This window comes from Lynx canadensis, chromosome D4 (genome assembly GCF_007474595.2).
Source record: "Lynx canadensis isolate LIC74 chromosome D4, mLynCan4.pri.v2, whole genome shotgun sequence".
NCBI lineage: Eukaryota > Metazoa > Chordata > Mammalia > Carnivora > Felidae > Lynx > Lynx canadensis.
In genome coordinates this window covers 92,123,335-92,149,213 of record NC_044315.2, presented here as the reverse complement: position 1 = coordinate 92,149,213, position 25,879 = coordinate 92,123,335, and the positions used below count along the sequence as shown (strand labels likewise).

Here is a 25,879-nt window from a genome sequence, read left to right as displayed (position 1 = left end):
GCATTCCCCTTCTGCCTGGCCACTCATTCTTCCCAGACCTTGACAGTGGCCTGTTCCTTTTGGCCATGGGTATTGCCTGCCAACCAGGAGGGAGTCCAGCTGGTAGGAAAGGTCTAACGACAGGACACAGGGACACCTGTGAGCTACCAGGAGCCACATTGTGGTCTCTGTCCCCGAACCTGCCCTGCAGCTGGGGCCCAGGTGCCCTAGGGGTCGGCACACACCAGGGTCTGGGCTGAGCAGGAGGCCATGACCTCAAGGAGCCTCCACTCGGCCCTCTCCTGGCTCCTGCCCGGTCTCACCTGTCCTCCCTGAGGGGCTCCAGGGCCCGGATCCAGGCCCCTGATGGCTGCTCGGGCTCCAGCCGGGAAAGATGTAGAGCCTGTGGAGCAGCTGGACCTGTTGGGGCTGGAGGGAGGGCCGGCCACCGACGGGGCCTCGGCTGGGGAGGATACGTGCCTCTTGGGGTGAGGAATGGGCTGATACCCGGTCCCGGGGTCACGGCTCATGTATACAAAGGGCTGAAATCACTGAGTGCCCGGGGGATGCCAGTTACGGTAGCCCCCTGACACTTGGTCATCCTGGAGGTGGCCCCCGGCCTCCCCGGGCAGCTTGCCACCCTCTGACTCCTCACAGGGCTGCAGCCAGGCACAGGCTGGACCCGCGTCCAACGTCCTGCCAGGAAGACAAGGCAGGAAGGAGGAAAGGAGAAGGGCAAGGGGAGGACCGACTTCTCCCTGCCCTGAGTCGGCCTCCACTGCTGCCTCCAGGAGCCCTGGCCCAGCCATGCCCCAGGGTCCATTCACCTGGACCCCGGAGTGGAGTCTGCGGTCCAGGCCAGCTGGGTGGGGTGGGTGTAGTCACTGGCCATCGTGTCCCCAGATGTCCAACCCACCTTGCCTCGCACCCTGAGGTCTGCCTGGCAGGGGCGGGCTTGGTTCTGAGGCTCAGGAGAGGTTTGGTTCCCAGAGCAGTTGGCAGAGGTGGGAACGTGGGGGACCAGCCAGGTGGGGAGCGGTTGGATTCATGCACATCACCGGTCCGTCTGGATCATCTACAGGTGCTGAGTGCGGGTCCCTGGCCACACCTGGCCTCCGCACGACCCATCCGGCCCTGTGGAGGGAGGCCTGTGTACCTGGGACACCTCCCCTCCACCTACCCCTGGGGGCGAGCCTGGGCCATGGCCACACTGATGCACTTCCCCGTCTGACCCCCAGGGACAGAGGGACCCTGAGGAATGGCAAGGACTGGCCCAGGACAAGTGAGGTGTGCAGGGTCCAAGGAGCAGGGCTGGTCTCTAATCCTAGGCCAGCCTCTAACCCCACATGGGGTTCCCCCTGGGAATGAGAGCCCCTGAGTTGCTCGGGGGTCCCTATCCACCCCGCCCCTGTGAGGCTGTGACCTCTGGGCATCTCCAGAAAGGCGCGTGCACACACACACAAACACACACACACACACACACACACACACACACATATTCTGACTGTCCAACTGGAGATCAGAGGGGAGTCCACACTGGGAGGGGGTGGGTAATACGGGGGAAAGAAGAGAAAGGCTGGAGGCAGTGGGGCCATGGGGCAGGGACATCAGGATTCCTGGCAATAGCCCGGGACCCACCACATAGGGAGGGACACATGCCGGCTGAGGGTCAGGGGTCCCCAAGGTGTCCGGGGGGATTGCCAGGAACTAGGGGAGGACGGGGCCTGGGGTCCTGTGTCCACCACGCTGGGCCCCTGGAGCTAGGAAGTGTGGATGGGGCTACGGCACAGAAGGACTCAGCCTCCTCCTCCTAAACTGGGCTGCATCGACAGTGTCCCAAGGGTCCCACAGGCTCATAGACGACTCTGTGTCCTGGGATCTTCATCCCTGGCCCTCTGTTCTCCCCTCCTGGGAAAATGCTTCCTACTCCCTCAAGGTCCTTCTGAGCAGAGGGCAGCCTGGGGGCTTGGAGGACCGAGGACCTGGGTTGGCAGCACGTGGCCGAGCAGCAGCCCCTGGTGTGGGGACCGAGGTCAAGACCCTCCTTGATGGAGCCTGGGCTCTCATTAGGAAGTAGTTCCCCAGGCAGTGCCCTGGCTGGGCCGAGGAGGCCTCATGAGGGAGCTGAGCACCGGGCCTGGGGAGGGACATGGGCCACAAGGGAGGCTTCTGAGGGTTGTCACCTGGACCCTGGAGCACACAGGCCCTGCTCCCGCGAGACACACAGAGACAGACAGAGTCCGAGGCAGAGAAAAAGAATGGACCCACGAGAGAGGAAGTGAGAAATTCCATGCATCGGCCCAGAAATGACACCCGGTCACCATATTCTAGCCCTTAGAACCCGGTCACACGGGCCGTCCACCCGGGAGGGGAGGGGGTGACAGAGGCACGTGGGACCAGGAATCGGGAAGGCTGGGATCCACAGTGGGGACCGCCCAGCACGTAGGCCCAGACCAGGCGCTGGGACCCGAGCCCAAATGTAATGGGGCCCATGGCGTGCATGTCCGGAGGGCACAGTGTCTGAACGAGTTCACCTCCACCTTCCCCCGGGCCTGGGACCCAGGCAGGAAAGGTGGCTGTGCCTGGACCCGGAACAGACCCAGGCCCGCGTGAGTGTGTTCCGTGCCAGGCCCATCCCTTCCTCGTCCTTCCACGATCACATGTGCCCACGAGCCTCATGGGATAGCAGGCACGGGACGTGTCTACAGGTGGCTCCCTGATGGCGCCCCTACAAGTAGATGCCACAAGGACCCCACTGTGCAGACGGGTGACCAGGGGCCCCGGGAGGCACAGTGCAGGGTCCCAGCACTGGTCAGGGGGAAAACCCAGGTCTGAACCCAGCTCTGTGGCCCCAAAGCCGCGGCCCCGGCTGCACCAGGCCTCGCGGGGACGTGTCTGGGTTGTGTTGGTGTCACTGTAGGGACAGGGCGTGGGGTGGAGGGGAGCCCCTTTGCAGCCTGGGAGGGGCTCTTGTAGGAGCAGGAAGCCGGGTAAGGGGACCCCAGGAAGTGACCTCACCTCCCTGGTAACAGACCCAACAGAACTCGGAACCCGGGTCACCAGGCACCCACGTTCTGGAGACAGCGCCCGACTGGGCTCATTCGTTGGGACACCTTTGCCTGACGAACATGTTCTCCTGTTGTGTGCCCGTGTCCCGCGGCTGCCGGCTCGGGGGAGCCCGTGGCCGCGACGCTTCCCGACCCTGGAGACAGTGGGTCAGGTCGTGCACAGGACGCCTCAGGTCTCCAGCTCGCAGGGACCCAAAGGTAACACAGGGAGACCCAGAGACAGCCAGTCCAGCCTGACACCGCTCTGATATGACCTGTGTGGCCCCAGGTCCCCTCCCGTGTGTGTGTGTGTGTGTGTGTGTGTGTGGAAGGAGGGGGCGTGTGTGGAGGGCCCACCTGAGCAGGTGCAGGCTGATGAAGGGGTCAGATGCCTGGTGGGTGGGTCATGCTCACACCCCAGGTCAAGGCTGGCTAGGAGGGACAGGGTGTGCCGGGGTGGCCCTCTTGTCCCCAACGTTCATCCCGAGCCCTGTAGGTGGATGTCACTGTGCTCCGGGTGCAGGTCTGTGCACACTCAGGTCTGTGTCCGATCTGAGAGCTGCAGGGGGAGAGGGCGGAAGGACACTGAGGTGGCCGGGCGGGGCTGTGATGTCTCCGGGCCGTCCGCGGGTCACTGTCTTTACAGAAATCAACCGATGAAATCGGGAAACGATTGGCGGAATCCCGATTCACCTGCCCTACAGAGTTGTGTGTGTGCCCCGTCGCCCAGGAGGGCCACGCTGGACCCGTGGAGAGAGTGGCCGCACGCAGGTCTCCGGAAGCAGGGCCTGGAGTTGGCCTGGGAAGGCCTCCTCCAGCGCCCCGGCCCCGCCGTAAGGTCTTCGTTCACCGGTCCTGGGACCAGTACTTGGAGTCCCCGGAGTCAGAGCCCGAGGGTGAGAAGGCTGGGGGAGGGCGATGGGGGTGCACGGGGCCCGGGTGGTGCTGGGCCACCCTGGGAGGAGCCCCCGCGGGCTGGTGTGGGGCCAGGAGCAGAGACTGAGAGCCCCGGGCTGCGGACTGCAGGGTGCAGAGGTCCTCGTGTGGGTTCCTGGCCGCGGCTTCTCGGGGAGGCTCCAGGGTGAGTTGTGTCTCTGCAAAGGCCCCTGGAGAGGCCGGCGCTGGGTGGCGTGGGGGACCTTCCCTCCTCTCACCCTGAGGCCTTGGAGCCGCTGCAACCATCACTCTGTTTTCTTCTCAAGAGTCCGGTGCAGGAGCAAAAGCCGGGTCGGCCCCAGAGCCCGGCCCAAAGGCATCAGGGGCCTCGGCGTATCTGCAGGCAGGCGAGGTATCTGGAGCGACCCCTGCAGGGGCCCGGGAGCCAGCAGGTGACCTGGGACCTGTGCGGGGACATCGGGCACCTGAGCAGACTCAGCTGGGTCCTGCTTCTGCTGGTTCCACTGTTCCCGCTTTTGCTCCCAACACTGCTCCTGCCATCGCCCTTCTCCCCGCCCCTGCCACTGCCCTTGATCCCGCATGGATGTCGGCCAAAAATCAAGGGGTTGAAGACCTATACAGGGTGCTTTTTTTATCTTATTTTATTTTTTGTTTATTATATTTTATTTCAAATTCATTCTCCAATCCCTGACCCCGCCCCCCCACCAAAATGTCTCTTCCTCTTCTCCCTTATCCTTTTTCTCTTGTATTTTTAGCTGTTATGTTATTTGTTCATTAGTTATAATCTATATTAATCTTCAATAAAATGTTTTATTATTTTACGCTGTGCAATTCCCGAGCACCGGGTACGCTCACAACGCTGTGAACCGCGCCACAGAATTTTGCTGCAGGATATCTCGATCCCCAAGGGTCACCGTGTACCCAGAGCCCTCACTCCCCTTTCGTGCCCCCTCCAGCCCCTGGGAACCCCCAGTCTGCTTTCTCTCCATGTTCCGTTACCTAGTCTGGAGGTTTCCTTCAAGTGGAATCTTGTAAGAGATACCTTTGGGTCCGCACCGAATTTTCAGATGGGACAGATTCATTTTTGTACTTTGTGGTTGTTTGAAATAGACTTTTTCTCGTTTGATATTGAAATCACAATGGATTAAGGGATTAGGTGGGAATATGGAGGCCCCTTCGGTGACAATGGGCACGGTCTCGGGGTGGAGACCCCTGTGCGTGCCTGTGACATCCACAGCCTGACGCCAGAGAGGACACGGCTGGTCCTCCCGTGGCCCAAACAGAAACCGGGAGATGCAGAAGGCCGGACGGTCACACCACACAGGGGAGAGCATCCCTCACGACCCAGGGCCAGAAGGTTCACAGGCCTCTGGGCCAAATAATGCTCCAAAGCCAGTGCGTTCCCCGGGATGGAGGCCAGACCCGTCCCAGTCCAAGGGGAGGCGGCCCCCATGGGAACAGGGGTCAGGGATGTGGGGTGTCCCGGGGAGGGACTCGGGCAAGTGAGACCCGAGGGAGGCAGCGGTGGTCACCTTCAGATGGGCAGGTTTCTGGTCTAGGGACCGGCAGCCCAGGTGACAATGTGAGGAAGCAGAGGCCCCAGCCACTCCCCAGCGAGAAGTCCTCGTCCTGCAGGGGACCGGCTGGCCCAGTACTGGGAGAGCCCCCAGAGCCCAGGGTCGGCCCTTCCCCAGCCCCATGTGGGGCCCCAGGCAGGTTGGTCAGCTCTGCTCCCCTGATTCAGTGGGTAGGGGGCCCTCGGCGGGTGGTGGGATCCCCCAGGAAGAGGGACCCCGAGCCCCAGGATGCCAAGATGCACGCCTGCTGGTAGGACAATCCAAAGTCAAGGAGATGGGCTTCCTGACCCAGCTCGTCTTACTAGTGACTCAGGCTGTGCTATTAGCCCCGGTGTCCCCATCTGTGACATGGGGACGTAACGGGCCTTCAGATGGGTTGGCGCATTCCCTGAGACATGAGGTGGAATCGTGGCCTGGTGCCTGGAGGACATAAAGGGCCACCTGGAAGGCTGTCCCAGAGTCCCCCAGGGCACAGGATTCCGGAAGCCCCTCCTTGGCCCCTGCCTGCTGTCCCCCTTCTGGGAACACTCAGCCTCGTTTGCGGAGGAGGTGAAGATGATCCAGGAGGTCAGCAGGTCCTACGTGGAGTCAGGTCAGCGCTGGAGGGACAGAAGGACGTGTCCTGTGCCCCCTTCCAGGGCCCGAGCTGTGACGCCCTCTGACTTGACCTGGTGTGGACCCCGCTTCTGTGGTTTCACTCCCTCCCTCCATCCCTCCCTCCTTCCCTCCCTCCTTCTGTAATTCAGCCGGGGATCTCAGGTGCCTGCTGTGTGCCGACCACCGTGACCTCATCGGTTTGCACAACCCAACGGGGTCCCCCACGTGGCATCTTCCTTGGCACGGTCTCAATGTTCCTGGCCGTGTTCCCTCTGGCGAGTCTGGGAGGGAGGCCTCTGCCCATGTTCCCGGCAAGGAAACACGAGTCCAGAAGGTCTAGACGACCTGCCCCAAGTGCCAGCGTGTGGAGCCTGGACAGAGGGTGGTCCCTGAGCAGAGGAGGACTTGGGCCCACGCAGCCCGGAGGAGGAGGGGGAGCACCGTGGCGGCCTGGAGCTCAGGGCTTCTGGGAGACGGTGTCCTAACCAGACTGGCTCTGTCCCCAGCGCCGTCAGGGTACCCGCGCTCCCTGGGGCACGTGGCCCTGGCTGGCAGGAGAGGAGGTGCCTCTGGGGCAGGACAGAGCCCTCAGGCAGAGCGGAGGGTCGCAAGTGCTCCCAAGGGGCAGGTGGACTCGGGCGTCCCTGAGGTGGCATCACCGGGACAGCGGTGCCTGCGGCTGGGGTCCCCATACCTGTCCCCTCCTCGGGCCCAGCAAAGGCCCGTCTGCATGGCGTTTACCCCCAAACACAAAGTCTGGGCCGGGAACCACCCTCTTCAAGGCCTTGCCCCCATTCTCTCTGCCCACCTCAAGTTACAAAAATGGACAATAGTTCAGGTGGTGGTGGATGCCCAGAGATGTGTGTGTTTTCTGACCCACGTTGTGACGTCGCTGTGTCCGGCCGGCCGTGGAGTCGCGGAGAAGCAGTTGGAACATCTGGCAGCCACCAGGACCCGGCCCTGCAGGGGGCGGGGCTTGGCTCCAGTGGAAGGTTGGCGACCCGCCCACCGTTCAGTTCTGCAGCCCCCGCTCCCCGAGCCTCATCATTGCTGCTCCGTGAAGCTGCTACTGTTTGCTTTTCGGGGCTGTGACTTGTCCTGAACCGCGTGAGGTCTGTTTCCTTTGTTGTGTGTGGCCCCTGGAGTCTGTGCGGCCAACTCAGGGGTCACTCAGCGGCCGGGCAGAGAGGTCGCCCGCGTCTCTAAGTTATAGAGAGGAGGTTCCCACAACCTTGCCCTCGGGTTCGAATACTGTTGGAGCGGCTCAGAGAACTCAGACAAGCCTGTCACCTCCTAGATCGCCCGTTTGTCACACGGGACAGCACTCGGGACCAGCCGGGCGGAAGGGATGGGGAGCACAGGGCAAGGTGCAGGGGAGGCTCGGAGCCCCCCTGCTCTCTGCCCATCATCTGTGCTTCCTGACCGATCGGGTCCTTTCCTCCCAGCTCATCTCGTAACGCCAGCCAAAGACCCTGAGGGCAGCCAAACTAACCCTCAAGCAACAGGAACGGACGTCCCTGACGTCAGCAAGACCCCGCGGTTTGACCCAAGACAGCGATCGGCCCGACCTTCACTGTCCACCTCAATGTACCCATGACCATTGTCCTGATTGTCCTCATGTAAAATCCTAGGAAACAAATAAAACTTCACAAGGGTGGGGGGGGGCACCTGTCATGATCTCGCAGCTTGTGAGTTCGAGTCCCGCATCAGGCTCTGTACTAACAGCTCCGAGCCTGGATCCTGCTTCCGATTCTGTGTCTCCCTCTCTCTGCCCCTCCCTGCTCGTACTCTGTCTCTCCTGTCTCAAAAATAAATAACATTAAAAAAATTAAAAAAAGAAAGAAAAAGAGAGAGAGAGAACCACCACCGAGGACTGTCTGCAGCACCTTGAGATGTCAGCCCCCCGTCTTCCCAGCGCCGGCCTCACCGAAATGGATCCTTTCTTGAGTCACCACCCTTTCCTGTGTCTCTCTGCCCTTGGCTTTTGTCAGCGGTGAGTGGCCGAACCTGGTCTGTTGGGACCCTCGAAGCCAGTGCCCAGCACACTCGGGGCCCCGTGACAGTACCGAGCATGTCACACTCTCTGCTATCTCCACGTGTTCACCAGTCGGATGGGCGTTCGGGGAGGCTTCATTACACGGGCATGATTGATTGGATCACTGGTCACTGGGACCGAACGCCGTCTCCGGCCCCTCTCCCTCCCCAGAGGTGGGGGGAGGGGATGGAAAGTTCCAGCCATCTAATCGCAGGGTTGGCTCCCCCAGCAGCCAGCCTCCCCCCTCAGGTAGAGTCCAAAAGCCACCCATGAACACAGCGAAAGGCATTGTCACGGTTTTCATCACTCAGGAAATTGGGGAAATCTGTGCCAGAAACAGGGGCGAAGACCAAATATATTTACGTGAAGCACAGTATCACGGTGCGTATTCAGTGGTGCACAACCGATGCCCGGATCTTTTGCATCTTGCAGAACCGGAACTCTATACCCGGTGGACAACAACTCCCGGTCTCCCTCTCCTGCCCAGCTCCCCAAAACCACCCTGCTCCTTCTGCTTCTGTGAGGCCGACCACCCTACATGCCTCATCTCATAGAAGTGGAACCATGCAACGTTTGTGTTTTCGTGACTTGCTTAGTTCACTTAGCATCCTGTCCTCAAGGTTCACCCACATGCACGTGTCAGCAATTCCTTCCCGCTGAAAGCTGGGTGATGTACCAATGCCCGTTCCTACCACATTTGTTCCTCCATCACTCACTGGTGGAGGTGGACACTGGGGGTGCTCCTGACTCTTGGCTGCTGGGAATTGTGCTGCTGCAAACTTGGGTGTGCAAATAACTCTTCACAATCCTGCTTTCAATTCTTTGAATGTGTATCCCGAAGTGGAATGGCTGCATCCTATGGCGGTTCCATTTTTAATGCTGGAGGAAACACCACACTGCTTTCCAGAGCGGTGGCAGATTTTACCTTCCCACCAACAGGGCACGAGGGTTCTGATTTCTCCACATCCTCACCAATACTGGTTATTTTCTGGTTTTTTCTCTTTGCTGTTTATAATAGTAGCCCCATCCTAGCCTGATCGGGGTTGGGGGGGAAGTAGACTCAAAAATTTAAAATCAGGAATGAACATGGAGACATCACTACCAACCTTACAGAAATAAAGAGGATTATAAGACGATACCACAAAGAGTTTTACACCAGCACATCAGACAGCCTAGATAAAACGGGTAAATTTCTGGGCACCTGGGTGGCTCATTCATTAAGACTGACTTCGGCTCAGGTCATGATCTCACAATTTGTGTGTTCAAGTCCCACATCAGGTGAGCTCAATCCCCACTTCAGGTAAAACACAAGTTCCAGTGAGCCCCACTTCTCCGTCTCTCTCTCTCTCTCTCTCTCAAAAAAAAAAAAACAACAGGGGCGCCTGGGTGGCGCAGTCGGTTAAGCGTCCGACTTCAGCTCAGGTCACGATCTCGCGGTCCGTGGGTTCGAGCCCCGTGTCGGGCTCTGGGCTGATGGCTCAGAGCCTGGAGCCTGCTTCCGATTCTGTGTCTCCCTCTCTCTCTGCCCCTCCCCCGTTCATGCTCTGTCTCTCTCTGTCCCAAAAATAAATAAACGTTGAAAAAAAAAAAAACAACAACGATAAATTCCTAGAACTAAAAACACTACCAAAAGCAACTCAAGAATAAATAATAAATCTGAATAGACCTTTAGTAAGAGATTGAATCAGGAATCAAAACCCTCCCAACAAAGAAAATCTCAGTGCCAGGATTCACTGCTGGTTAATTCTACCAACCATCTGACAAAGAATTAACACGACTTGTCCCCCCATTCCTCAAAAAGAGAGGAGGGGACACTTCCTAATGCATTCACCATTGTTATCTTCTCCCTGGGGGATATTGTTCTCGTGGTTTCCTTTAGGTATTTGTGCATATTTGAAATAGTTGGTTTTAAGTAAGTCTAGAGAGTCTAATGCATGAGCTTCCTCAGGAACGGTTTCTGTCAATTGCTTTGTTTTCAACGGTCTACAGGGTCCATGTTCCTGTTTCTTTGCACACCTCAAAAGTGTTTTTTAGGGGCGCCTGGGTGGCGCAGTCGGTTAAGTGTCCGATTTCAGCCAGGTCACGATCTCGCGGTCTGTGAGTTCGAGCCCCGCGTCGGGCTCTGGGCTGATGGCTCAGAGCCTGGAGCCTGTTTCCGATTCTGTGTCTCCCTCTCTCTCTGCCCCTCGCCCATTCATGCTCTGTCTCTCTCTGTCCCAAAAATAAATAAACGTTAAAAAAAAAAAAAAAAAAAAAAAAAGTGTTTTTTAGTTGGGGTGCCCGGGTGGCTCAGTTGGTTAAGCATCCGACTTCAGCTCAGGTCACGATCTCATGATTTGTGAGTTTTGGCCCCGCATCAGGCTCTCTGCCGTCAGCACAGAGCCCACGTAGGATCCTCTGTCCCCCTCTCTCTCTGCCCCCCATTCATTCTTTCTCTCTCTCAAAATAAATAAACTTTTTGTAAAAAGTGTTTTGGGGGAGGCACCTGGGTGGCTCAGTCGGTTAAGCGTCTGACTTCAGCTCAGGTCATGATCTCATGGTTTGTGGCTTCGGGCCCCATGTCGGGCTCTGTGCTGGCAGCTGGAGCCTGGAGCCTGCTTTGGATTCTGTGTCTCCCTCTCTCTCTGCCCCTCCCTACTTGCGCTCTGTCTCTGTCTCTGTCTCTCTGTCTCTCAAATAAACATTAAAAATTTTTTTAATGTTTTTGTTGAAAATTGACATTTTGAATAGTATAATGTACAACTCAAATATCAGTCTTCCCCTCCAGGGTTTCCTGGCACAGCTCGCAGTAGTTGCTACTGTAGTGACTTTTCTGAACTAATTGTGTAAAATCTGTATGCCTTGTCGTGTGTGGTCACCGAAGCGTCTGTTCTGTGAATGTAGTGCTCATTGGGCAGACATTTCCTTAAGCACGCGGAACCACCGCCCCCCCCCCAAAGAAGAAAACAACCTCCAGTCTTTACAGATGGGGAGGAGATGGTCTGCAAAGATCAGGATACACCTTCCACACCACCCAGGCTGTTTACAACTCTGCCTTGACCTTTACTTCCTAATTGCAGAGTCTGACAGTCACCAGAGGGGAGAGCCGGGGCCCTTCTCAGGTCTTTCCTGAACATGCACCCAGCCCATGCACGCAAGCGTCCTAGAGGCTCAGGAATAATGGGCCAGAGGTTCTAGGTCCTTATTCCCTAAAGCTCCTCACCACTCGGCCTTTCTTCCAGTCGTTCTGCTCGGTTCAGCCATTGCCTTAGGCAGCCGAGACTAACATATGCCTTGAAATGTTTTGAACATTTAGTGCCCTCCGGTAGCCACCTCACCACTGGGAGAGTTGGTGGCCAGCAAGAAGTCACAGATGACACCAAGGGTCTGGACCCGGTGTCTCTCTCCTGACATGGGGACACCTGCGGGAGGAGCAGATACCTGACACGGACGGGTGGGCAGGGGAGGCCCGAGGCCCCCAGGGGTGTGTGTCTGGCATCTGGACTGAACAGTTCGGTTCGGATGGGGTGGGATCGGTGAGGCCCAAGGGACGGGGCCCCGGGGTCCTTCAGGCTGAGGAGGAAGATGAGGGGAGCACAGGGGACTGAGGAGGCTCAGGTTAGACAAGACAGAGCTGAGCAACTCCTCTGGGGGAAAAGTGGGTCAGGTCCAGGCTCACGGGGACAGACCTTGAGGCCACTGTGCTACGGGAAATAAGCCAGTCCCTAAAGGACCGATATTGGAGGACCCCGCTCATGACGGACCGAGAACAGTCAGATTCAGAGGGGTGGGAGAAGCAGTGGGTGCCGGGCCTGGGGAGGGGGATGGGTGTGGGAGGGTTAGGGTCTAGTGGGCAGACACAGAGTTTGGGGTGACGAAAAAGTCGTGAAGATGGACGGAGGGGACAGTTGCAGAACAGTGAATGTACCTATTGCCACTGAATTGGACACCTGAACATGGTTAACATTATCAAGGTTTAGGGGCGCCTGGGGGGCTCAGTCGGTTGAGCGTCCAACTTCGGCTCACGGTTCGTGGGTTCGAGCCCCGCGTCGGGCTCTGTGCTGACGGCTCGGAGCCTGGAGCCTGGTTCGGATGCTGTGTCTCCCTCTGTCTCTGCCCCTCCCCGCTAGCTCATGGTCTCTCTCTCTCTCAAAAATAAATAAACCTTAAAAAAAATAAAAAAATAAAAATAAAAAGCATCCGACATAAAATTGGAGCCGTTTACGGCGGCAAGTGACCCAGAAATTGTAACAGTTGGCCAACGTCAAGGAGAAATAGCAGTGGCAACGCGGACCGCCCTGTCCTTGATGTGAGAAGGGAGACGCGAGGCGGAGAGACTGCAGCACTCAGGCCTGGCCGGGGCCTCGAGGAAGCGCACAAGGCAGGTTTCCGGGACAACCCGCAATTCCCGTCATCCGCCAGAAACATTTTAGTGGCAGTGACAGGGCAAGCGTGACACCCACAACACCGCAGTGACTGAGGGAGGCCAGGGGGTGGGGGGGCTGTCCTGCCCCAGCGGGTGGCGGGCTGTGCCCCAGGCTGCCGGGAAGCCAGGCGCCAGCCAAGGGGGTCCTGATCCGGCCTCACCTTCACGTCCTGCCCGCGGCTGCAAGCGACATTTCAACTCTGACCAGGAACCCGAAGAGCAAGGGGTCTTGCTGGAGCCGCGCCCCCCGGCAGGCCCCCGGTCAAGCCTAACTGTGCCCGTGCCCGATGCGGGCGGCGCCGGGCCTCGGCCATGTCCCGCGACCGGACAGAGAAAGGGAGCGGCGACAGGCCATCCGCTCTGACGGCTGGGGTCAGGGTGGCACCCCTGACGGACACTAGGCCAGCCCGTCATCAGTCCCGGATGCCCCGGTGACTCTTGGGCACGGTCACATACCTCAGCTTCTTCATGACAGCGGGCCAGCCCAGCAGTTGTTCGTCCCACAGGTACTCGGGGGACAGCACCTTGGTGGGCTTGTGGTCCAGCAGGTACCTGTTCAGGTGGCTCTCGTCGTGCCACACCGCCTCGATGCCGTGGGCCCGGTCGACCACCGTGGCCTGGTGACAGGCCGACGTGAGCCGCAGAGCCTCGGCCACCGACCCCCCGAAAAAGCCTCCCGCGTAGTAAAAGTCGACCTCGTCCCTGGGGACGTGCGCCTGGGACTGCGGCCGGCGCTCGTAGGTGAAGGCCTCGCGGGCCGCCCCGTAGAAGCCGGGGTGCAGGGTGCCGAAGAGCGGGGACAGGATCTCCACGCCCACGTGGTCGCGGAACCTCACGTCCACGTCCGCGCACACCGGAGAGTCCACCTCGTGGAGGAAGCGCCGCCGGGAGAAGTTGCGGATCATCTCCACGCGGTGCACGGACACGTCCTGCCGGCGCGAGTAGCTCCGGACCTCCAGGACCCCCACCTGCCTCCCTTCCCCGAGGGGCACGCGGGGCACATCCCCCGGCCGGTCGGTGAACACGTAGCAGGTGACCCTGTGTCCCACCATGAAGTGCTTCTCCGCCGTCTGCAGGAACAGCTCCAGGAAGGCCACGTATCTACAGGGACAGGGGACAGGGCGGGAGGAGGGTCGCTGCCAGAGGCTGGCGGCAGGAGCCCAAAGCCGGGGGCAGCGGACCTGTGCGCCTTATCGAGGAGGCAGACCCTGGGCTGCTTAAGGAACAGCCGCTGTCCTGGCCTGTCCTGGGCGAGTGTGCCCGCGGCGCCTCCCTAACCTCTGCCCCGGGGGACGGGGGACCATCAGCGCCCCATCTTACAAAGGGGAGCGAGCCTGCGGCGGAGGAGGCTGGAAACCCGTGCAGCCACGAGTCAGCATGCTGGAGCCAGCAGCGCACCCCCGTGCCGAGCTCCCCTGGCAGACCCCCTCCACCCGCAGGACCCGCCCCTGGCAAATCCCCTGCAGGTTCCCACTTGCTGTGAGGGAGTCGAGACCCTCCGGGCACAGCTCTGGTCAACGTGCCCTCGCAGACTTCGCAGAACCTGCAGGGCAGGCCACCTGCCCCTCTTGGCTCAGTGGTCGGTCCCTGGCCCCCCAGGACTGTGTCTGCCCCTGCAGGGCCCTCCCTTGAAGGCTACTGGGCCCTCAGTCAACGGCGGGTATTCCGAGGAGGGGTCACCCCCGCATCTCCCCCAGATCAGGACTCAGGCCCAGCCTGTGGCCAGGGGAGGCCAAAGAGGGCCCCTGGAGGAAGAGGGGGCTTGCTCGGGCCCCAGCACTGAACCCGAGCGTGTAAGCTCCCGGGTCCAGGTCTGTATCTCCCCAACCCCAAGAGGTTGGAAGTCTTCTCCAACCGCCTCCCATGGCTGGTCCCTCTTCGAGGGGGCTCGCTGCTCCCCACCCTGCACACAGCAGCTCCCCCGTCATCGGGCAAGTGCGGTGAGCCCCTCGGTGACAGTTTTTTGAGCAGGCCCTAAGGCTACTTCCCGGTGCCTGGCCCAGAAACCCCTCCCACAGGGAAGGTGGGCACTCCGTGTCAATAGGGGACATGCACACACACACACACACACACACACACACACACACACACACTCACACACACACGCCCCTGCCCAGCCACCAGTCAGGTCACCAGGGGCAAGTCCAGACCCAGCCGATGTGATTGTGGGTTCACAGCTCGACTCGGGGAGTCTGGTTTCCTCTGAGGACATGCCCACCACCTGCCCACCCCCTGGGGACTGCACTCGGAGCCCAGAGGGGACACACGCAGACAGCCAGCGCACGCGCAGCAGGCAGTGCTGCGTCAGAGCTACTGGCACTGGCCGAGGACCCTGGGCAGTGAAGCTTCTGGTTGGTGATTTCAGCCGCTTGTCTCCAGGGACTGGAGTAGGATTCTGAGGCGACCCTGTGCCCTTCTTACTCCCTGCACTTGGGGCCAAGACCTGGGAAAGGGGTTGCCAAGGCCTCAGGGCCATCCTCTGGGGTCTCGGGTGAACTCTGCGGAGGGAGGAAGCCCCACCTGTCCACACGCGGGCCCAGCACCTACGAGCTTTCACTTCCCCCATGGCGATCTCGAGAGAGGATGCTGTCGTCAGCCCCACTTTCCAGAGGCTCAGAGAGACCACGCCACTTACCTGCGGCTGCCCAGCTCATTCAGCGGAAGTCACCTGACCCTGGAGTCCCAGGGCCTCACTGGTCAGCTCCCTCACAGGCGCCTGGGGTCTGGCACCGAGTGCTGTGCCTCACCTGGCTGTCCCCCCTCCATGACCGTCACCCTATAAGGGAGCACACAGGAGCCCAGCCCCAGAGGCACTGGCTTCCTACCCGTCCAAGGAAGCACACAGCCTCCTCCCTTCTGCTACTGTGGCTGGAGGAGGGCTCCCCTGCCGCCTGGATGTTGGGGTGCTCTGCCCCTTCCTTGACTCAGCAGGAGAGCAACCTGGGATCACTGCTGGGTCTGGAGCTGCCTTCCTGGGTGACGTGCAGCCTTTGGAAGGGGAGCCAGGTCGTGTCCACTCACTGAGCCTGGGAAGACTGCTGAACACGTGGACTTTCACATTAACCCCTAGGAGGACAGGCCGGGTCCCCACCCACCGTGTGCTGAACACACAGCCAGACCTGATGTCCTCGGTCTCTCCTGCATCCCGGTCCCCACCCTCTGTCATCTCATCTACTTACTTTTTTTTTTTAATGTTTATTTATTTTTGAGACACAGAGAGAGACAGAGCATGAGCACAGGAGGGACAGAGAGAGAGACGGAGACACCGAATCCCAAGCAGGCTCCAGGCTCTGAACTGTCGGCACAGAGCCCGATGTGGTCGGGCTCGAACTCACGGACCGCGAGATTCTGACCTGAGCTGAAGTCAGACGCTGAACAGAATGGGCCACCCAGGCGCCCCGTAACCTTACTTTTTGATCGCAAACACCGTTAGTCTGATGGTGGTGTTCCAGAGCCGGAACTGCTCATTCAGGATGTCAATGTTGAAGGTCCCTTCCCAGACGATGGGGGCCAGCCAAGGGGTGAGGACAAGGACATCTTTCCTACTGCGGCACAAGAGAGCCACCCGGTGTCAGTAGCATGACAGTGAACACACGGAGGGCCCTGGTGCATCACCACCCCCACCCGGGACCCCACCCCACCCACCCAGCCTGCACCCCATCAGGGACCCACAGGGCTGACCCTCCTTCCAGAAGGCCTTCACATGTGCAAGAAACAAATGACATGGAAATCAAAACTCAGACTCGTGCAAATCACTCGCAGCCCTTAGCGAACACTGGACCCTGCTGGGCCTCAGCGTGGGAGCTGGGATTTGCCGGCGAGGGGCGGGGGCCATCCTCCGGGAAGGTGGAGGCGCCCCTTGGGCATTCTTTGGTGGAGAGAGAAAGGACGGAGAATAATTGGTGGGCTCCAAATTCAGACTCAGAAGCTGCCGAAGCAAGTTCCCACCGAGTTTTCAGTGAAACCGCCTTTTAGTGTATATGGTGAATTTCGGGGCGGGGTGGGGGGTGGGTTCAGCAAGTTTACTCACGAGGGTGTTAGCACCTTGGGCTGGGGGTAAACCATCCTGAAAAGAAACACAGCACAATGGGAGTCTGCAGGAAGATGGCATGGACATCCCAGTCAGTGGGGCTGGGAAGCTGCTGCAGGTGACTGAGCTTTTGAGTCCCCCCAGGAGGAGCTGCACCGGACGCTTCCTGGACACAATCCCAGGACCTGAAGGACGGCGGAGCCTCTGTGGCTCGGTTTCACTGTCTCGAAACTGGGAGTGGAGACCTTGGGGTGCATTCCCTCCCTCATAACCTCAGGGAGAGATCTGACCGTGGCGGGAGGGGCTGGAAGTGGCCACTGTCCCAGGTATTTCACCCAAGTAAGTGGCTGGGTCAAGGGAACGGCAGTCAGACACACAGACAGTCTACCTGGACGTGACACTGCCTCCCCGGCTGGGTGACGGAGCAGGTCTCTAAGCTCCCGGGGCCCAGGCTTCCTGTCTGCAGAGAGGGACACCCGTGCCCAGCCCCGACAGCGGCGTGCAGTCTGGGAAAATGTGTGCGCAGCGGTCCTGCCCCAGACTAAAGTGTCGTGGAGCCCGAGGAAAAATTAGCCAGTGGGCCGTCTGTCATTGTCCATAATGACTGCACTTTGCATTTCCTGGGTGGCATTTAAAAGCAGGGCGTCGGCTTTGAAAAGGCAGGAAAGTCTGCAACAAACCACCCCATGGGTGAACCCGCAGACGTCGGACACCGTGCAGAGTGAAATGAGCCAGTCACAAAAGGGCGAACACGCTGTGACCCCACTTACAGAAGGGACCAGAGAAATCAAGTTCATGGAGACAGGAAGCTGAATGGGGCACCAGGGGCTGGTGGCAGGGGGATGGGGGCCAAGTTTCAGTCTGGGAAGATGAGAAAGTTCTGGAGATGGACGGGGGTGATGGTTGCACAACACGGTGATACACCTCATGCCGCCTACAAATGGTCAAGAGGGTAAATTTCAGGGCATACATATTTGCATGGTTAAAAGTTTTTTTGTTTTTTTTGTTTTTTAAAGTTGGGCACGAGAGGGGCGCCTGAGTGGCTCAGTCAGTTGAGCGTCCGACTTCGGCTCCAGTCATGATCTCACGGTTCGTGGGTTCGAGCCCTGCTTCGGGCTCTGTGCTGACAGCTCGGAGCCCGGAGCCTGGTTCAGATTCTGTCTCCCTCTCCCTGCCCCTCCCCTGCTTGTGCTCTCTCTCTTTAAAAAAATAAACATTAAAAAAAAAATTAAAACAAAAAAATCATCGGACACCAGTTCACGAGACTGCCTGAGACCTTCCCAGTCTCATCCCCTCTAAAGACCCTCTTCCCAGGAACCCCTCTGAGCCCAGACAAAGCAGGCCAGTTGGTGACCCTCTTTAAGAGCCAAATTCCAGGCAGCTGGCCAAACCCAAACCTCCAGCTACCCCTGGATCTTTCCATGGCTTCAAGGGGAGGGCCAAGTCTGACCCAGGACTTGGGGAGGGGAGTGGTGCTCCCGTTGTGAGGCGCAGGAGAGAGCCTGTCCAGGCGCTCTCGCCTCTCCCCTGGGGCTGTGGAGCAGGTGAAGGGGGCAGAGGCACCCAGGGAAGACGTCCTACCTGGACAGTGTCACTGCTTGCGGGCCATCCAGCTCTCCACCCACCTCGCTGCGGAATGAGAACACAGAGTGGGGGCTTTACCGGGAGAGTTCAGGGCTCAGGTTCATAGATGGTGGCTGGGGGCCCAGGAGAGGGGGACAGTGGTGGCCTAGGGTATGAAGAGGGCGTCCGTCTGAAAGTGGCCAGAACAGCTGTCACTGTGGGCAGTGGGCCTGGCGCCGGCCCATGTCCCCGCATGTCCCCAGACGTGACGTCAGACCCCACGGGGGCAGGTTTGGCCTCTGCTCAGCCACAGACCCCCACCTTCACCTCATGCTTCTGAGTGAAGGAGACTGAGCAGCTGGTGGTTTCAGACCATGTGGGCATCCCGAGTCCCCTCCCATCAGGGGGTCCTTCCCCAGGCCCTGCACACAGCGGTCTTGGTCTCAAGGACCCGACAAATGCAGAACAGCTGTGCTGGGGCTGTGGGTCTTCTGAAGCCACGTGCTCAGGGGGAACAGTCTGACTGGGAGACACAGATCGGGGAACCTCCGAATGACCCGGGAAGGAGCCCAGGCCGAGCCCTGGGTGCCATCTCAGGCGGGAGCCAGCATCAACCCTGCAAATATGAGGGGCCTTCAAGCCGCCCCTGTCCCAGCCACCGTCGGTCTACACTCACCTGACACACCTGGGCCCACACTGCCCAGCTGAGCCCAGTCAACCCCAGGATCTGGCGAGATGTGGGCTCAGTGGTTGTGATGGTCTCACACCACGAATTGGGTATTTTGTGACCCAGTAGCAGATGGCTGCTACAAGGGGGAAAAGCCAGACGCACAGCAGGGGACAGACAGAAGAGCGGTCCGGGCAGACGACACAGCACGTGCAAAGCCTCAGAGTCATGACACGTGCCAGGCAACCACAGACCCCCGGGTGGACCGCAGAGGTGGGGTTCACGATGGGAGAGGTAAGGCTGGAGAGGACGGGCAGGCAGGGAGCCAACCACAGAGGGGCTCATGCATATGTTCCGGAAAGATCACTCTGACTAACGGAGGAGAGTGGGTCCGTGCGCAGGAGGATGGGGAGACGGCACGGAGGCTGCCAGAAAGATGGGGGAGCCTCACCCAGAGCAGGACGGGGGGGGAGCAGAGAGAAGAGCGTGAACTGAGAGATACTGACCGGCAGTTCTGCTCTGAGTGGGGCGCGGGTGGGGGTAGGGGAGGGGCAAGGATGATGCCCAGGCTTCCACCTTGGGCTGGGTGGGGGGAGGTGAGGCCTTTCACTGAATCAGGGACTTGAGAGCAGGAGCAGGGGGTCACTGTGGGGACACCCAAGTGTCCAACAGGTTGAAGCCAGACCCGGGGTGGGGTGGGTGTTAGTCCTGCCCAGGTGACCCACCAAGGCCCCGGAAATGACCTGGCTGCTCTGGGCAGAGCGGAGGGGGCAGAGGGTGAGGCCCAGATCACGGGTGCATCAGCCTGAGGGGTGGGGGCAGCAGCCGTCTCTGCCCTCCCGGCACACAGCCAGTCCCCAAGGCTGTTGGGCAATGCGACCCTGCCTCCGCTCCACTCACCTGGCCCCTACCTGCCTCCCCAGCTTCGAGTTCCTCAGGTTCAGGAAACCGGCCCTGTGGAAAGAGCCACCAGAGGCCCCTGTTGAGGAGGGTGCACCTGGGTTGGCTGTTCATCCATCCCCATGCAAAGCAGGAGCCGGAGCCCGCGTGGGGAGCCCAGAGCCCCCTGGCACAGCTGCAGGGCTTGGGCGGGGCTGGGAGCAGTTGTCACCCAAAGCACGGGTGACACCCAAGGGGGCGGCAGGAGGGCAGTCACTGAAGACAGTGCTTCTGCGTGAGCTCCCGCGGCAGCCAGAGAGGGTCCCCGTGCACGGACAGCACAGCCCCCGGGAAAGTAGCCGCGGGCCTTTACTCCATAGTCCGGAGACCATCTCCATCTGGAAGCTAACACTCAGCTCCCCTGCGCCTTCCCCACTGCCCAGCCACTGCCCGGCCACATGGCTCCTCGCTCAGGAGCTGGGGGAAGACAGCTCCCACACAAGGTGGGGTCCAACGGGAGGGTGTGTGTGGAGGGACAGCTCATCAGCCCTGCGGTGACCACGCTGGTCCTGGGGTGGGGAGCAGCCCGGCACCCTACAAGCAGCCGACCGCTGTTGTTGCTGCCTGGAAGGCCTGGACGGTGCACACGTTCCTTACCCCAAGAGGACCCAGACGAGTATTATCAGGAGGAAGATCACAGTACGAAGTGAGCAGCATTTTGGTTTCCCTGGAAAACAGCAGTGGGACCCCGATCACCCCACTCTGCTCCTCCCAACCTGCCCACTTCTCCCCCCCACCCCGTGTGATTCAGATCAGCTCCCATGGCGGCCGCCTCCCGCCAGCAGGTGGTTTGAGCGTTGTGACAGGCAGCGTCTGAAGGAGCCGCTCCAAGACTAGGTTCTCCTTTCTCACTCACAGACAGGGGGGTAGGAGGTCGGTTCTTTCCTCCCGGCACTCTGCCCAAGGGTCCCCTCCAATCCCCAGTTACACAGGCCTCCCTGTGGTCTCTTTCCACCGAGCACCCCCTCTCCTTGGAGGGAGGCTGACATGGCCGCGCTGAAATGAGCACAGAGGACCATGCTGAAGATTCATGTACACCTGCAACCTAGCCCCAAAATATGCGAGGCAAAAAGCGGACACAACTGAAGAAGAAATGGTCAACTCAACAATTAAGTTGGAGATTTCGAAGTCCTACTTTGCTGTCAGTAATGGATGGGATAATTGGAACATCGGCAGATACAGCTGAACACCGCACACCAATGAGATCTGACTGATCACACCGCACAACGCTCAGCCGGGCAATAGCAAAACACGTGCTCTCCTCTGGGTGCACGAAACCTCCTGCAAGAGACACCATGTGCTGGGGTCTAAAACAAGTCACTGCAAATTTAAGAGGACCGCTGTCGTACAGAGCATGCACTCTGACCACAGGGGAGTGAGATTCCAAGGGCAACGACCAAGGCACATTGGGAACCCCCCAAATACGTGAAAAGACAACAGCACGCATCTGAGTAACCCATGGGTCAAAGAGAAAAATTGAAGTATTTTCTGAGCTGAATGAGAAGGAAAGCAAAACATGCCAAACTTTACGGGATGTAGCCAAAGCTGTGTTTCGAGGGAAATGTATAGCTGTAAATGCCTAGGTAAGAAAAGAAAAAACCTCAGGTCGGTACTGAAGTTCTCACTTTAAGAGAGGGCACCTGGGTGGCTCAGTCGGTTGAGCGTCCAACTTTGGCTCGGGCCACGATCTCACAGTTTGTGAGCTCAAGCCCCACTTTGGGTGAGCCCACCTTTTCTCTCTCTCTCTGCCCCTTGTGAGATTCTCTCCCCCGCCCAGCCCTTGCTCATCTGCACCCCCCCCCCAAAAAAAATGTCTAAAAAGAAAAGAAACTACAAGAAGAAAAAGAAGAACAAATTACACCCAAAGTGAGCAAAGGGAGGAAATAATAGAGATTAGGGCGGAAATCAATTAAATAGAAAACAGAAAGGGGAAAAAACAATGAAACCAAGCATTTCATTGGGGGTGGGGAGGAGACACAAATGACGATAAAATCAGGAACAGGAGAGGAGGCACCAAGGCCAGAGTACTACAGAGATTAAGATCCGAAGGGAACGCTACTGACAACTGTTTGCCAACAACTGAGATGGCCTGGATAAGATGCACACATCCTTGAAAGGCACGAACTGGCAAACGTTAGAAGCAAACCCAGGACTACATCTTTGCAGCACGGGTCAAGCAGAGATTTCTCACGTAGGACACCAAAAGCACACATGATAAAAGAAAAAACGTGAGGTGGCTTCCCTAAAATTAAAACTTTGGCATTCAAAAACACCCTTAAGAAAGTGAAGAGACAAGCCATGAACGAGGAAAACATATTTGCAAACCATACGTAAGGACCAGGCATCCCAAATTAAGGAACTCTTCATACACAACGAAGAAAACGAACACTCCAATTTCTTAAAAGGCAAATATTTTTTACCGACTTTTCACCAAAGACATTTGAACGGCTGATAAGTGCATGGAAAGGTGCTCCATCAACGTCATTAGTCATTAGGTGACGCAAATCAATACCACTGGGAGACACCCCTTTCCACCGACACGTGTGGCAAGAAAAAGCGAGGATATGGAGAGACGGAAACCCTCGTACCCCGCTGATGGGGACGTGGAATGGCGGAACCACTTTGGAAGAGAGTTTGGTAGTATTCTTAAAATGTTAAACATACATTCACCATACGACCTGGCGATCCCTCCGCAAGGTAACCACCCGGGGGGAAACACAAACACAGGTCCACACAAAGACGTGAACGCGGTGCGCACTACAGCGTTGTCCACAAAACTACAAGGTGGTCTGTACCACTTTTTGTACTCTCGCGGAATGTCCATCCACAGATGAGTGGTACATCCATACACTGGAATGACTCAGCAAAAAAATAAATAAATGATACACGCTCCGAGGTGGACGAGTCTTAAAACATTCATTCCAAGAGAAAGGAGTCCGATGCAAGAGATCACAGGTTATTAGGATGTTATTAGGCTCTGTTTAAATTTTTTTTTTTTTAATTTTTTTTTCAACGTTTTTATTTTATTTTTGGGACAGAGAGAGACAGAGCATGAACGGGGGAGGGGCAGAGAGAGAGGGAGACACAGAATCAGAAACAGGCTCCAGGCTCTGAGCCATCAGCCCAGAGCCCGACGCAGGGCTCGAACTCGCGGACCGCGAGATCGTGACCTGGCTGAAGTCGGACGCTTAACCGACTGCGCCACCCAGGCGCCCCTAGGCTCTGTTTAAATTTTTTTTAACGTTTATTTATTTTTGAAGGAGAGAGAGACAGAGTGTGAGTGGGGGAAGGGCAGAAAAGAGAGGGAGACACAGAATCGGAAGCAGGCTCCAGGCTCTGAGCTGTGAGCACAGAGCCCGACGCGGGGCTCGAACTCATGAGCTGTGAGATGGTGACCCGAGCCAAAGTCAGCCGCCCAGCCCAACCCGACTGAGCCACCCAGGTGCCCCTGTTAGGCTCTATTTATATGAAAATCCCATAAAAGGTAAGGCTATAGAAACAAAGTGGTTGCCTGAGGTGGGTGGGGCCACACTGGAACAGGGAGGGATTGCAAATGGACACCAGGGAATTCTGAGGAAAGTTCCAAAATCTATTACAAACTCTGTAAAGTGACTAAGCGAATGCTACGGTATATAAATGATACTTCGATAAAACCGTTAAAAACAAGAGCCATCAGGGGGGCCTGGGTGGCTCAGTCAGTTATTCGTCCGGCTTCGGCTCAGGCCATGAGTTCGAGCCCCACGTTGGGCTGTGCTGTCAGCACAGAACCTGTTTGGGAGTCTCTCTTGTGGTCGGGTCCCCTCCCTAAGGAAAGAAAAAAAACCTCAAGGCAACTGGCTCCACTTAAGTGACAACATCCCTCACGACCTTTTAACATGAGACCACTTAATCAGACTGCAAGTTTGCGTGTTACCATATATGGGAGACAAAGAAATGAAAATATACATAAAAAACTACCTCCCACGGCGGTAGGCTCAGTTCTTCCGTGTAAGAACCCAACTGAGCGGTGCCTGCTCGAATAACATTGCTTCCAGAAAGAAAAGCCTCGGGGTCACGACTCTGTGCGAGAATCTTGCTGCAATCTCTCCCTCCCTCTTTCTCTCTCAAAAATAAATAAATAAACTTAAGACAATATTTTAAAATATTGGTTGAACGAATGAACAGGGAATCTAAGAATGGGGATTATTTGCCAGTTTTCTCGAAAGATCTGAACTTGGTCTTCAGGTTTGCATGGGGTCAGTTGTGGGCCCGACGTCCCTGCAGCCTCAGGGGTATGGAGACCAAGGGCAGAGTCCCTGGGCCTCAAGAGTCCCAGAGCAGGTAGAACCTCGGTCCCTGTGGCCTGAGGCCAACTAACACAGCACAGGACCTGGGGCCTGGGGGGCAGGCGAGCAGGGAGACCAGAGCAACTGTCCTGCAGGTGTCCGCATGGGTTACGACTAAGCTGCACACCTTACGTGGGGTTTATTGCATAGATGCTGTTAAAATATTTTTACAGAAGGGGGCGCCTGGGTGGCTCAGTCAGTTAAGCAGCTGACTTCCGCTCAGGAGATGATCCCACGGTTTGTGGGTTCGAGCCCCGCATCAGACTCTGCACTGACACTGTGGAGCCAGCAGCTTGCTTGGGATTCTATTTCTTCCTCTCTCTCTCTCTCTCTCTCTGCCCCTCGCACACTCTCTCTCTCTCTCTCTCTCTCTCTCTCTCTCTGGAAATAAACTTAAAAAAATAAAGAAAGAAAAAGGAAAATATTTCTCGAGGAGAAAGGGAGCGGACAACAGGAGCACACGGAGGCTCAGGGAGGAGCGCAGGGAAGCATGAGCCGCAGGCGAGGAGACCTGGATTCCAGACTCCATTGTGCCCCTTCCTGCCTTGTGACCCAGGACAGCGACCTAGATCTCCCTGAACCAGCCTTCCAGCCGGTAAAACGAGAACAGCCCTCACCACCCAGGCTTTCCCGGGCTTACAGGAAGCACGAACAAACGGTGAGTGTGTCTGAGGGCAGTGAGACTGAGCACCGCACCCCCACGGAGCTTTCCGGAACCTCCGCTCGCCCCCAGCAACGCGGCGGCGGTTCTCCAGCCGGGGCCCGCACCGCCCGCGGGCTCTCGCCTTCGGCTCCCGGTCCGCCCTCCGCTGCCCGCACCCCAGCCCCGGGCGCACTGCACTGCCGCCGGTCCGGCCCCGAGGGGCCCCGCGCGGCCCAGGCGTCCGCAGGGCCCCCGACCCCCGCAGGACCGGCACCGCGGACCTCGGGGGCGCCAGCCCGGCCCGCCGGCTCCCAGCACCAGGGCCCCAGGAGGCTCCTGACCTCCCGTCGCGGTCCGCGGCCCGGGGCGCCCACCTGCCCGGCCATCGGGGCGCGGTCCCCCCCGGGGCCCCCGGGGCCCGCCACTCACCGGCCTGCGTCCGCAGCAACCCTGCCATGGCTCCGTGTCCCGCGGCCGCCTGCTCGCTTTCCCTCTGCTTCGCCAGGGCGCCCGCCCCTCCGCGACCTTCCGCCTGCGGCTGCCCCGGGGGGGGGGGGGGGGGGGTTGGGGGTGGAGCGGCTCCCGCGGCCCGGACTCCCCCCACGCCCGGCCACGCGAGTGACAGCGAGGCGCGGGAGCCGGGGGGAGGAAATCTCTGGGTCCCCGACGACCCCCCGCCAGGCACCTGCGAGGATCGCACCTGGCCCCGGCCCCGCCCCTGGGCTCGACCCCCTCCACTCCGGCCCCATCCCGCTCCGCCCCACCGTGCTCCTCAACCCCCCCCCGGCCCCGCCCCCTCCTCCCTCCCCCTCCCCCGGGCAGGACCCCAACGGCTAGCCCCAGCCTGGGTCCCCAGTCCTGCGCCCCATCGCCCTGGCCCTGTCCCCAAGCTGAAGACCACTTCTCCTGGAGCAAGAAACCAACCCACCAGCCAATTTCAGGGTCGCTCTCTGTCCCACCACGTGGTCCACTGGGACTCTTAACCTGACCAGTAGAAAATTTGCAACCACTCCCCACCACCCCACAAACACACCCCAGAAAAGGTCGGATCCTGTCAGCAGCCCCTTCACCCTGCGGGGGAGCTTCTGGGTAACAAGGCCTCAGGTGGAGGGTATCCCAGCGCCCGTCCTCTTCATCCTGGTGATCTGCCCTACCTCCCATGCCATCCTGCCATT

The 25,879-nt window shown here is 58.7% G+C and overlaps 1 protein-coding gene across 2 annotated transcripts; it reads right to left on the bottom strand.

Moving 5' to 3' along the window:
* Nucleotides 1–12,660: 12,660 nt before the first annotated feature.
* LOC115508123 (histo-blood group ABO system transferase) lies at nt 12,661–25,183 on the bottom strand. 2 transcript variants are annotated; one of them, XM_030306519.1, is made up of 7 exons: nt 25,134–25,183; nt 20,334–20,403; nt 19,698–19,751; nt 18,149–18,196; nt 16,568–16,603; nt 15,948–16,082; nt 12,661–13,638 (listed from the first exon to the last, which is right to left on the bottom strand). In XM_030306519.1, the coding sequence occupies exons 1-7, from the start codon at nt 25,159–25,161 to the stop codon at nt 12,951–12,953; spliced, it is 1,059 nt and encodes a 352-aa protein (XP_030162379.1). In that variant the 5' UTR covers nt 25,162–25,183; the 3' UTR covers nt 12,661–12,950. The 2 variants fall into 2 exon arrangements, with proteins under 2 accessions (XP_030162379.1, XP_030162381.1); XM_030306521.3 differs by lacking the exons at nt 18,149–18,196; nt 19,698–19,751; nt 20,334–20,403; nt 25,134–25,183 and adding an exon at nt 17,338–17,497.
* Nucleotides 25,184–25,879: the final 696 nt, after the last annotated feature.